The sequence below is a fragment of the Oryza glaberrima genome, chromosome 3 (genome assembly GCF_000147395.1).
Source record: "Oryza glaberrima chromosome 3, OglaRS2, whole genome shotgun sequence".
Taxonomy (NCBI): domain Eukaryota; kingdom Viridiplantae; phylum Streptophyta; class Magnoliopsida; order Poales; family Poaceae; genus Oryza; species Oryza glaberrima.
The window spans coordinates 2,150,930-2,163,782 of NC_068328.1; the positions used below are offsets into that span (position 1 = coordinate 2,150,930).

General features: G+C 47.2%; 2 protein-coding genes across 2 annotated transcripts; both read left to right on the forward strand.

The window, feature by feature from the left end:
- Window positions 1–1,611: 1,611 nt before the first annotated feature.
- On the forward strand, window positions 1,612–3,705 carry LOC127765312 (alkane hydroxylase MAH1-like). The gene has a single exon (XM_052290183.1). The coding sequence runs from the start codon at window positions 1,723–1,725 to the stop codon at window positions 3,247–3,249; it is 1,527 nt and encodes a 508-aa protein (XP_052146143.1). The 5' UTR covers window positions 1,612–1,722; the 3' UTR covers window positions 3,250–3,705.
- Window positions 3,706–10,324: 6,619 nt separating this feature from the next.
- LOC127765421 (noroxomaritidine synthase-like) lies at window positions 10,325–12,320 on the forward strand. The gene has a single exon (XM_052290326.1). The coding sequence runs from the start codon at window positions 10,377–10,379 to the stop codon at window positions 11,925–11,927; it is 1,551 nt and encodes a 516-aa protein (XP_052146286.1). The 5' UTR covers window positions 10,325–10,376; the 3' UTR covers window positions 11,928–12,320.
- Window positions 12,321–12,853: the final 533 nt, after the last annotated feature.

Genomic DNA, 12,853 nt, shown 5'->3' on the forward strand with positions numbered 1-12,853 from the left:
CCGTATACCGCGTCGTGCGCAAGGTCGTCTTAATCGACATTAATATTGGGTGTGTTTAGTTCACGCTAAAATTGAAAGTTTAGTTGAAATTGAAACGATGTGACTGAAAAGAAGGAAGTTTATATGAGTAGGAAAGTTTTGATGTGATGAAAAAGTTGGAGGTTTGAAGAAAAAATTTACAACTAAACACGACCATTGTGTTTAGGTAACGATCTATCATGGTGGAAATGTCAGATCAGAGCACGAGATTTTTTTTGCTTACAATGAATTGAACTTTACATCAAGCAGGTCGGTCGGTCGTCGCGTGCACGGTAGTACTACCACGCATCAACAGTAGTAACATCAATCAGTATAATTGAGGCTGCTTGGGGTTATCTAGCTAACGTGCATGTGGAGCAGGCGTGGTGCTACACCTTGGCAACTAGTACTAATTAAGCTAGAGATTGCGACAGTCACTAGCTATACATAATCGTTAATAATCGTGCATTGCCACGAGCCATTGGTATCACAAACGATCGATCCAAACCACGCCACGTACGATCCAAACCACGCCTCGTACGATGTTGGGTTCGATTGACCGGATAATTAATTGTACGGGCAATCTATCGCCCATGCACGGATGCACCCAAGATAGAGCAAGCACTGGATGTGCACCCAGCAAACACATGTAGCCATATAGACCCAATAACTTTATTAATAAGTTCCAGATCCATATGGATGATGATGATGCATATGCTTCCCTTGTAGCACTTGAACTACCTACAACTATGTATGTACACAACGCCTGCAGATCGATCGGCGTACTTGTTTTGTGGCCTAGCTTGTACAGAAAGTGCGTGTACCGACCGGTGGTCCAAAATTTTCTAGTCCTGCGCACTTTCTTCCACCTATGCGAGCGCGATCACCGGCTATTCTGCCCACGCTCCGTGCGTGCGCGGACTCGTCGATCCGTCCAACCGCGCGATCCGTGAGCGGCATGCATGCATGCGGCCGCGCGCCTATGCGGGATTGTGCTTTACTTGTGCCACGGCCGGCACAGCGCACGCAACCGCCCAGAAGAAGTGATAACATGCGGGGGATGCGTATGTGCAGTGACCGCGCCGAGTGTGTGCTGTGTCTACATCGATCTCTTAATGGAAGAGACGTTGAGCGGATTCCAATTAATCTTTTACCTAGTGTGTCGAGAATGCTACTACTTGTGTGTAAGAGATCTGGTTCCCGGAGGAACGAATCAGTGGAGATCAATGCAGTCGTGTATCTGATGGTGATGTGAGTGCTTTTGTTTGTGGGAGAGGATTGTGACAGTAGTCAGTAGCTAGATCTGATCTACCAGGTTATCTTCTATTCTAGATTTTTGTTGGCCGGGATGGTAGTAGTAAGTAGGAGTAGTAACTTTCACTCAATTTGGATTATGCATGTTCATAAGTTCCCAACACCATGAAGCTTTTGCTTATGATGATAGCAAGCCGATCTCAATAATTTTATGATTTCTCCCAATATATTGCTCTTAATCAATATGCTTGATCCTAATTTTTTTTTCAGAAGAACTTTGTGAAAGTATAGTCAACACGTGCAAACCAATACATGTCGTTATGTCTCATCTTACTAACCACTTGATGTCTCGGGTATATTTAATGCATCCATGACACTACAAAGTCCACCCCATTATTTGATCTTTGATCAGCAACTCGTTGAACTGCATCCACTAGCTAGTACAGATCGATGGCCGTGTCTTCGTTTTCGTTCCTCGAGCTCTTGCTCTCCTTCCTCTGCTTCGGTTTCTTCTTCTACTACCACGTCAAGTCGAAGCAGAAGAACCCCGTCATCCCGCTGCAATGGCCATTGGTGGGCATGCTGCCCGCGCTCCTCGCCAACTGCAACCACCTCCACGAGTGGATCACTTCCGTCCTCACCGTCACACCGTTGAACTTCCGGTTCATCGGACCACCGAGCTCAGACATGCGGCTCTTTATCACCAGCGATCCGGCCAACATCCGCCACGTCTTCAACACCAACTTCTCCAACTACCCGAAAGGGCGTGAGTTCCAGGAGATCTTCGACATCCTCGGCGACGGCATCTTCAGCGCCGACGGCGAGTCGTGGCGCCGGCAGCGCACCAAGGCCCAGCTGCTCATGTCCAGCCCACGTTTCCGGGCGTTCGTGGCCCGGTACAGCCGTGACAAGGTCGAGAAGGCGCTGCTCCCGCTGCTCGCCCACGTCGCCGGGACAGGAGACGCGTGCAACCTGCAGGACGTGTTCCTGAGGCTGACGTTTGACACGACGACCACGCTGGTGTTCGGCGTCGACCCCGGATCCGTCGCGATCGACTTGCCGGAGGTGCCCTTCGCGCGCGCCATGGACGACGCCATGACCGTGCTTCTCCTCCGGCACATCGTCCCGCTGTCGTGGTGGAGGTTAGCGAGGAGGCTGGGGATCGGGTACGAGCGGAAGATGCCGGTGGCGTGGCGAACCATGGACCGGTTCGTCGCCGACACGATCGCCAAGCGGCGGGCGGAGAAGGCCAGAACCGGGATCGACGACTCGGCGGACCTGCTCTCCTCCTACATCAACGACGACGAAGAGGACGCCGGCACGGTGGACGCCTTCCTCCGCGACACGACCATTAATCTCATGCTCGCCGGCCGCGACACGACGGGCTCTGCGCTCTCCTGGTTCTTCTACCTCCTCACCAAGAACCCGCGTGTGCTGCACAAACTCCTACAAGAGCTCGACTCCGTCAAGAGCACCACCACCGCGGACGGCATGGTGATCTTCGACCCGGACGAGACCGGACGGCTCGTGTACCTGCACGCCGCCCTGTGCGAGTCGCTCAGGCTGTACCCGCCCGTGCCAATGGAGCACAAGGGCCCGGCCGCCGCCGATGTGCTGCCGAGCGGGCACGAGGTGCGCCCGGGGGACAAGATCGTGGTGTCGCTGTACGCGATGGGGAGGATGGAGTCCGTGTGGGGCCGCGACTGCATGGAGTTCAGGCCGGAGCGGTGGATCTCCGACCACGGCAAGCTGCGGTACGTGCCATCGTACAAGTTCATGTCCTTCAACTCGGGGCCCCGGACCTGCCTCGGCAAGGACATGGCGTTCGTGCAGCTCAAGACCGCGGCGGCGGCGGTAATGAAGAACTTCGAGATCGAGGCCGTTGCCGGCCACGTCGTGGAGCCCAAGCTCTCCATCATACTCCACATGAAGAATGGCTTCATGGTGAGGGTTAAGCGAAGGCTTGCGGTTTGCTAGAGAAATATCGGATTCCATGGTTCTAGGACAAGGACAAGAGGGAGGGGAATCAATCACGATTAAACAGTGCTATTGTACGTCCATTTGGTGCGAATATCGTCTATAGCGATTTGCTCTGCACCTCTGGCCTCTGTGTCTGCGGTACTACTAGCTGAAATGCCGCGCGAATGCGCGTATTTTTCTTGCATTGCATGGTTGCTTTTGCCTATACTGTGCAAAAGGCTAAAAGCCACTGTACTGTGTAGTACTGCTCGTCTCATGTTTCTAGACCAGTAATAATATAAAGGCGGACTGGAAAATCGAGTTCGATCTCACTTCTCAAGGTGTGTTTAGTTTACGCTAAAATTAGAAGTTTGATTAAAATTGGAATAATGTGACAAAAAAGTTAAAAGTTTATGTGTATAGAAAAGTTTTGATGTGATGGAAAAGTTGAAAGTTTTAAGAAAAAGTTGGGAACTAAACCAGGCCTCAATCGCACTTGTGAGTTTTTTTAAAAAATTTCTTTGAAATTTCTATGTTCGGTCATTGATAAGCTATTGACCATATGAATTGTCGTACGTTGATAAACCGACAAACGCAAGGCCTACGGAGAATTTGGATCAAGTTCGGCCGTCCTATGGACAAACAACTGCACGCAAATTTGGCCGTTCATTTGTGTGATTAACGGGATAGATTCAAAGCTACAGTAACCATATGAACAGTACTCCATGCTACAGTATTTATTGCTACAGTGCTATGAATAGTCAGTGCGCGATCTAGGCCGTCCATCTTATGTTCAATGATGCATATTGCTACTGGTTAAGTTCCTGATCCAAATCCCCTACGGAATGCCGCAGTACAAATGTTCCTTTCGTTTTCAAGACCACGTCTAGAGTAATTTTGGGACGGTCGACCGAATCATATTTCACTAGCTAAATTCTATATTGACCAATAACCATGTATACAAGTATTCTCTACCTTTTAAATGCATGATGTAGTTTATTTTTGGATATAATGTTTGACTCTAAACATGATTTATATTTTTTTATAGTTGCATTAAACTTTTTATTAAGAAAATGACTAAACGATATGTCAAAAAATCAATATCATCACCTATTAAAAATAAAGATAGAACTTGTTCATGACGTGTTAAAAATCGTAGTTTTCCTTTATTTATCTTCTTGTTCTTAAAATGATATATGAGTGCAGGACCCACATGTGCATTAAGTCAAGCAATAAACCATTTGAGTGTAACCAACGCAACTTAAGAATTTTCTAACAATTGACAAGCACACCGATAATGATCCTATTATAGATAAAGGGGACGGCGCCACGATGGGAGCCACCAACCTAGCGGAGCTTCCAATTCGGAGAGACGAGGAGCCCATGCTTGTTTTCAGGATCGGACCCTAAACACCATGTAATTCTTTCTTTTTCACAAAACTCTCCTTTATCAATAAAAAAAAAGAGAGACTATGAATTTGATAAGTTTCAAAAGGGGAAATTTACAATGTACAGCTATAACTAGCTTCGTGGATAGGTAATTGCTAAGCTTGAACTGAAACTATATATATCTCAATATATTAATCCACTAATCTAGCTTAAATAACCGTCTCGTCATCTTTTTTCTTGAAGGCAAATCATCTCATCATCCTAATTAATTACTGACGTGTAACAATGTTAATGCTCGTTTGCTTTGGAGTGGCGGGGCGGTTAACGGATCCTGTCGAATTTATAGTAAGATCGAGCTAGGGAAGGCGACCATGTATGCCGTGTGCTAAAGAGCAGTTAGTTAAGTATAAAAGTGGCACGCACAACATGTGTTCTCATTCCAAACAAACTGTACTGTTTGAGCCAGACGTGGCAGGGCCCTCGAGCTTTCGTCCGTGCATCGATCAGCACAACTATATATCTAGCTTTGTGAATAGTTCCTTTTTATTTTTTAAGATGGTGAGTAGGTAATTGCTAAATTTGAATTGAAACTATATATCTCAATCTAGCTTAAATAATCGTCTTGTCATCTTTTCTGAAAGGGAAATCATCTCGTCATCTTAATTAATTCCTGACGTGCAGCAATATTTGCTTTGGAGGGGCGGTTAACGGTTACCATCGAATTTATTTTGGGATCGAGCTAGGGAAGGCGACCATACATATCAATGCAGTACGTGTGCGAAAGAGCAGTTCAATCGTTCAGTACAAAAGTGGTGGCACGCACAACATGCGTTCTTAATTCTTATTCAACAAAAGTGTACTGTTTGAGGCAGTCAGGCAGACGTGGCAGGACCCTCGATCTTTTGTCCGCGTGCATCAGCACAACTCTGCAAGGCTCGTGGACCCGGCCGGCCTCCCAGAACGGCGAAAGCTACGTGGAGTGGAGTTGTGGAAACGATCTAGCTAGCACACGACACACACATAGCGGGTGGTAGGCTAGTAGCCACGAAATGATTGGGGGGCGCTGCCTGTGTAGTATTTCCTCCCTTTTCCACATTCGTATATTCATTAACATTAATACGAATGTGAAAAATACTAGAATGACTTATATTGTGGAACAGAGGGAGTACCATTTTCAGTCTGGTCCGAAATAAATAACGGTTTTGCTATTTTACTTACAACATATTTTTAACCTCCTGTCTTTTAATTATTTTCAGAATCTTGTTTCTCTAGATCCAAATTACAGTTATACTTAATCGTAAAGTACTTACATTTATTTACATATTATTACTTGCACTCAATTACAGTGTGTATATTTGATTATACAACATTTAAAATTAATTTAGTGAATTTACACTAAGATACAATGGAACAAAACTACATGCATTTAGCAATTGTTTTTGTCTACAATACGATTCTTGACATATTTATTTTTGTTATTAGTTGATTTAAAAACGAGTTGTATCTATTAGTTAAAAACTTTGCAAGATGTAAAGCTTTAAAACTATGAAAAGATTAATAGATAATTCTAATAAAAAATAGTATAAGATTTGATACACCGTTAGCGGTACTTCTAATGAGCGGGTGATCGCTCCCTCCCCTCCCAAGCGATCACCCGCCCCTCCCCCTTACTACTTTACCTCCCCTTCTTCTCTTACTACTACACCATATAAATTTGAATTAAAATTTAAATTTAAAATAGGTATGTAAACTTTTTACTTATAAACTTTGGGTCTATAAACTAATATTTGAATTCAAATTCAAATTTGAAACAGGTATGTAAACTTTTGACCTATAAACTTTGGGTTTATAAACTTTAGGTGTATAAACTTTAGATGTATAGAAATACTTGTCGGTGATATGGGCCTGGGGGTATCATGTTTAGAGGGAGGAGGCTACCCCCCAAGGCCACGTGGCCCTCCCCCAAGGGGAGTGAGGCCCGAGGTGGGGTGGCGGCCACTCCTTCTCAAAGACTAGTTGGAGGAGGCTACCCCCCAATGCCACGTGGCCCTCCCCCGAGGGAAGTCAGGCCCGAGGTGGGGTGGCGGCCACTCCTACATAGACTAGTCGGAGGAGGCTGCCCCCCAATGACACACGGCCCTCCCCCGAGGGGAGTTAGGCCCGAGGTGGGGTGGCGGCCACTCCCTCCCAGAGATTGGACGGAGGAGGCTGCCCCCCAATGCCACGTGGCCCTTCCTCGAGGGGGATCGGGCCCGAGGTAGTACGGCGGCCACTCCCTGGCCGAGACTAGAGGGAGAAGGCTGCCCCAGGCACCACGTGGCCCTCCCCCGAGGGGGGATCGGGCCCGAGGTCGGGCGGCGACCGCCCCCTCCCGTGACTAGGGATCGGACTCCCCTGACCCCCTCTCTAGGTCACCACGTACGGTGGGTTAGGTGTCCGCCTCCAGGTGCCCACCTACCCACATTAATGGCGACCTGAGCGGTCGCGCCACGCCGCATTTAATGCGGTGTGCAGTGCACTCAACCGGTCTGTGACCGGTCGAATGACTGATGGGACCCAGGATGTCAGGCGCACCATCGCGAGTGTCAGGCAACGTGCAGCCCGACATATCCCATCAAATAATGATGGTGAGAGGTTCTCATCCTCTTATCCCAGCCGGAGTCGGTCCTCCCGCTCTGGTCAAAGCAAGGCTCCCGTTTCCCGATGTAATAGAAGCCCAGAAGTCTTCACCCATTAAATGGTGACTGACAGGGGCACCCCCCGTATCAGGTGGCAAGATTTGACAGGCCCCATCATCAAGACGACGTGTGCTTGGCTTCCCAAGTCAAGAAACAAGACATGCATTTAATGCAAAGATTATAATACTTCTCCACCAGAGTTAGGTTAGGTTGTTGGGCCCATGCGGTAACCCCTTGAGGTATAAAAGGAGGTCCAGGCCTAGTGGTGGAGGAGGGGACTTCCGAGCGAACTGGCGCTTTAGTCTCGCAACCCCAGGCACTTGTGTTCTACACTCGACCATAATCCCAAACACAGGAGTAGGGTATTACGCTTCTTAGTGGCCCGAACCTGTATAAACCCCTTTTGTCTCATCGTCTTTGGGGGATTGAACCCCCTCAAGATCACACAGCTTCGCTCACCGAATCCTCGAATCTCACCCGCTGTCCCCGGCCGAACTCACAAAGGGGGGCCTCACGGTTCCCTGGTGGAGGAGTTCATTCTCCGACAATACTATATATAGAAAATATTTAAATTCAAATTCAAATTTAAATCGGATATAATTCAAATTCAAATTTGAATCGGATATATAAACTTTAGGTGTATAAACTTTGGATGTATAGAAATAATATATATAAAAAAATATTTGAATTCAAATTCAAATTTTAATCAGATATATAAACGTTTGACTTATAAACTTTTGGTATCTAAACTTTAGATGTGTAAACTTGAGGTGTATAAACTTTTGGTGTATAAATTTACTAAAATAGGAAAGTAATGCGGTGCCAAAAAAGGAAACCAGGTGGAGGGAGGGGGAGGAGGGGGGGGGGGGCGGGCTACCCAATCTCGCTATGGGCGGGCGAGCGCGATCGTTGCCACTCTTGTTACGTAGCAATTAATGATTTGCCACACCCTGTATATGACATGTGGGCCTTCATGTGTCTATGACATGTGGGTATAGTGGTAAATCATTAAGCACCACTCGTAACAGTGGCAAATAGTTAAAACCCCGCGATCGCTCGCTCAGTAGCATTTCCGTTAGCGATCGCCTATTCGCATGCACGTTACTTGTACTTGTACGCATCAAGTGGCCGCGTGGGCGCGCGCGAGAGTCGCGGTTTGGCCACCGAGGCGTATGCGTGGCCGCTCTCGGCCGCCGCCGGGGCAAACGAGCACTATGCATTATGCAAGGTTGGGCCAAAATATTGCATTGTTGGTTAGTAGCAAGGTTAGGCGGTGTGGATCTTTCGCCGCTAGACGGCATACAGGCCGGGCCACGACGCACTGGGCGCTCGGCTTCGCCATGAGCTAGCAATGGTTATATAAGCACGGTATGGTCGAGTGTCCTTGTCTCCCACGGGTGGTGTGTGTTTGCTCGTATATGGACCGGTGTTTTGGGCTTTGGCACGGCGGATTTTAGTCCAACAAGAACACACGATAGCTACAGGCTCCTTGATGAGTCCATCTCTTGAACATCCCTTGCCATTCCAAAAATAACTCTTGGCTTTATTTACAGTATGAACCCTCCCAATCGTCGTCATCATCATTAGCTTTTCGGTATTATCTTGGATTGCTTCAATCATCAAAGATTCAGAACGCACCGAGTTTATATCGATCATGTGATGGTAGTTGATAGACTAGATTTTGGTCTCTCAAGGGGATATTCTCTCGCTATTTGCATGTTACTTACATAGTTATAAAAAAATTAAAAAAAATTGAAAAGATGTATTAACATGTGATATATCACTCCACAAACATGCAGGTTCAAATTTAATTTATACATCCACAACGAAAAAAACAATTAAACTACAGCTAGTTAACGTATATTAATAGTCAAATTTGTTTTTTCATTGCGAGATGTATAAGTTGAATTTGAACTTGTTTATAGAGTTAATACATCTTCTAATTTTTTTTCATAACCATTTGAGTGACATGCAAACAAACAACGATGGGATATCCTCTCAAATGATCAAAATAGTTTCCCTCCAAATAGTACTTCTTTCTCACAATTCACTTCTATTTTCCTACCAGTCCACGTATGACAGTGATAACACACTGTGGTCCTGGGGTCTTGAGGCACTGATGATAGTGCAGTAGTGCACAGCCTTGCGGGAGTTTCTCTCTTCGTTGAGACTGCAGAGAAATAGCCAAATAGCCAAACCCCTTTTCAGTGTCAAACCGCTCCGATAGTGTTATATTTGCCGTGCCAATGTCGATAGTGTGATCGAATGGTCTAGCTCTATAAACATGTTACTAACGGTTTTCTTTTTTAGATTTGTGGACTAAAAGTTTCAAAAAGAAATCTCTTGTAAATGCTAGGGCCCTTGGCAACACAAGAATTAATTTTACCGGACTTTCACACGAATTAGTTCATTTCCTCAAAATTTCTGTAAAATTTATCCATTTCAAAGGGGCCCTACTCGTTGCATAGATCGGCAGTGTTTCACATAGGTTTTAGCTGATGGCTATAGGTGCAACCTTTTTTTTTTCCTAATATGTTGATCGAATTTAATCTTACACATTTTTGAAGCAATAGATCTTTTTTTTAAAAAAAGATGTAACTGTTGAAATCATTTGGAAGTTCATTGCTTTAAGTATGGATCAAACAATCGGTTTCAAAAAACAAAGTATGGATCAAACAATTTCTTTATCCCGAAAAGTTTAATACAAGTTCCTTACCACACATGATAGAAAATAGATGGATCGCCCATCCAATCAGTTTAGACAAGGTAAAGTCTCATTTTCACAGTACGGAAAGTGTCTCATTTTCACAGTACGGAACATTCTGGAGAGAAGAAAAAGAAGACAATAACACAGTCCTCTCAGGAAAAAGAAAGACAAAGAAATGTCGACAGATTTTTTTTTTAATAACATAGAAAAAGTTATCCCAGTCACCATTCTGTAAGCTGAGATGAGATCGTGACACCTCTATTGTATACAAATAATATATCTCAATGCAGTCATGCCGACTATAAAACTACAAAGGAAGCAGTCAAGCAGCCCATATTGCACTCGTAATCTGCTCACTTCTTTTCTGAGCCATGGATATGCTTCTCTGTTTCGTGGAGATCTTCTCCATCCTTTGTTGCTGCATCATCTACTACTACCACCTTCAAACCAAGAAAGCAAGTGCTTCGGAGCCGACCGAATGGCCCGTGCTGGGTCATCTCTTCGGCATGTTCGCCAACATCCACCGCTTCCACGACTGGGCCACCGACATCCTCGCCGGCGGGTGGCACAACTTCGAGGCTCGCGCGGGGCTCACCGGCATACGGTTCTTCATCACCTGCGACCCGTCCAACGTGCGCCACATCTTCACGTCCAACTTCGCAAACTACCCCAAGGGTGACGAGTACGCCGAGATCTTCGACGTCCTTGGCAACGGCATCTTCAACGCCGACGGCGAGTCGTGGCGCAGCCAGAGGGCGAAGGCCCAGATGCTCATGGCCGGCGCACGGTTCCGCGCCTTCGCCGCGCGGAGCAGCCGCGACAAGGCGGAGAAGAGCCTCCTGCCGTTGCTCGCGCACGCGGCCGACACGGGAGCGCGCTGCGACCTGCACGACCTGTTCTTGAGGCTGACCTTCGACGTGACCTGCACCCTCGTCTTCGGCGTGGACACCGGCTGCCTGTCGGCCGGCCTGCCGGTGATCCCCTTCGCACGTGCCATGGACGACGTGCTGGAAACGCTCTTCCTCCGGCACATCATCCCGATGTCGTGCTGGAAGCTGATGTACCGGTTGGAGGTCGGGACGGAGAGGAAGATGGCCGTCGCAAGGAGGACGATCGACAGGTTCGTCGCCGAGACCATCGCGAAGCGCAGGGCCGACATGATCCGACAAGGCACCAGTAACTCGGACGACTTGCTGTCATCGTTCATCAGCCACGACGACGATGACACGAGCAACGGCAACGACGTCGTCGACGAGACTGATGAGTTCCTACGTGACACGACGGTGAACCTCCTGCTCGCCGGCCGCGACACGACCGGCGCGGCGCTGTCGTGGTTCTTCTACATCCTCTCCAAGAACCCGCGCGTCGAGCAGAAGCTCCTGGAAGAGCTGGCGCCCATCGCTGCCCAGAAGGGCGGCGACGGCGGCGGCATGGTGATATTCGACGCCAGCGAGCTCAAGAACCTGGTGTACCTGCAAGCGGCGCTGTCCGAGTGCCTGAGGCTGTACCCGTCGGTGCCGTTCGAGCACAAGGCGGTGGCCGCCGACGACGTGCTCCCGAGCGGGCACGAGATGAAGGCCGGAGACAAGGTACTCGTGTTCTCCTACTCCATGGGCAGGATGGAAGGCGTGTGGGGCAAGGACTGCACGGAGTTCCTGCCGGAGAGGTGGATCACCAGCGAAGGGAAGCTGCGGTACGAGCCGTCGTACAAGTTCTTCTCCTTCAACGCCGGCCCGAGGACGTGCCTCGGCAAGGAGCTGGCGTTCGTGCAGCTCAAGACCGTGGCGGCGGCCGTGATGTGGAACTTCGCCGTGGAGGTGGTGCCGGGGCACGCCGTCGAGCCGAAGCTGTCCATCATCCTGCACATGAAGAATGGGCTCGCTGTCACGGTCAAGAGGAGGGCCACCATGGCTAGCTGCTAGCTAGCTCATGAGTCATTAGCCATCAGCCATGGCTGGTTCCGTTCGTGACGTCCTCGTCAATGGCCGCAGCAACGTACGTCGTCAGCTAAACTTACAATGACCTAATGATCGTCATCGTATACCACATCATCTATGGTACCAGGACTAGAGCTACACGTAGGTGACACGTATCAGTATTTCATCAGTTCGTAGACGTATGTAAGTGCCATCAAGTGTGTTTTCCTTTTAATGGTGTGTGTCCTTTTTTTTTTTTATTTAGAAAACAAACTGAGGCAACTGTGCCTCAGAGATGCTCGGGCCTCTCCTATGCACTATGCATGCTTGCATAGCTTATAGCCGTATATTGGCTATGTATAGGTTGGTGTGTCCCTGTTAGTGATTATCTGTTTGTTTCGGTTTTATGCGGCTTGTTGCTTTGCATTTTTGCTTCATGTTCTTAGAAATTATATACGTGTAGGTGGATAATGTGCAAGATAAAGTGTATCCATCATGTATGTGCCCTTAGACGATATCGATTTGTAAAATGACCTTCACGTGCTTAGGTCTCCTCTGCTTGAATCGTCTTAGAAGGAGGTGGGATTATTTTATCCCGACGTGCCCTCATTTCGTGTATATCGACTAAAAAATCGTTTTTTTTTTCAAAAAGAAATAAATTGACGAAATAGATAAATATGTAATAATATAATAACTAGTTGGGTGGCCCGCACAATTGCGCGGCTAGCACGCAAACAAAATCATATATTTTTCCGTATGACTTTTACTTAAAATTTATTAAATAGCTATCTTATTGTCTTAAGACTTTGAAAGACCAAACCTTATCATTCCTGTATTTCTAATTATATAGTTTTTAAAATTCACACCAGCTGCTACCCCTTACTTCTGTCATATCCTTCTTTATTTGCTTGCTCGATCTGCCATTATTTCTA

Coding starts and splice junctions, on each gene's coding strand:
- LOC127765312 (XM_052290183.1), top strand. CDS start 1,723: ATGGCCGTGTCTTCGTTTTCGTTCCTCGAGCTCTTGCTCTCCTTCCTC.
- LOC127765421 (XM_052290326.1), top strand. CDS start 10,377: ATGGATATGCTTCTCTGTTTCGTGGAGATCTTCTCCATCCTTTGTTGC.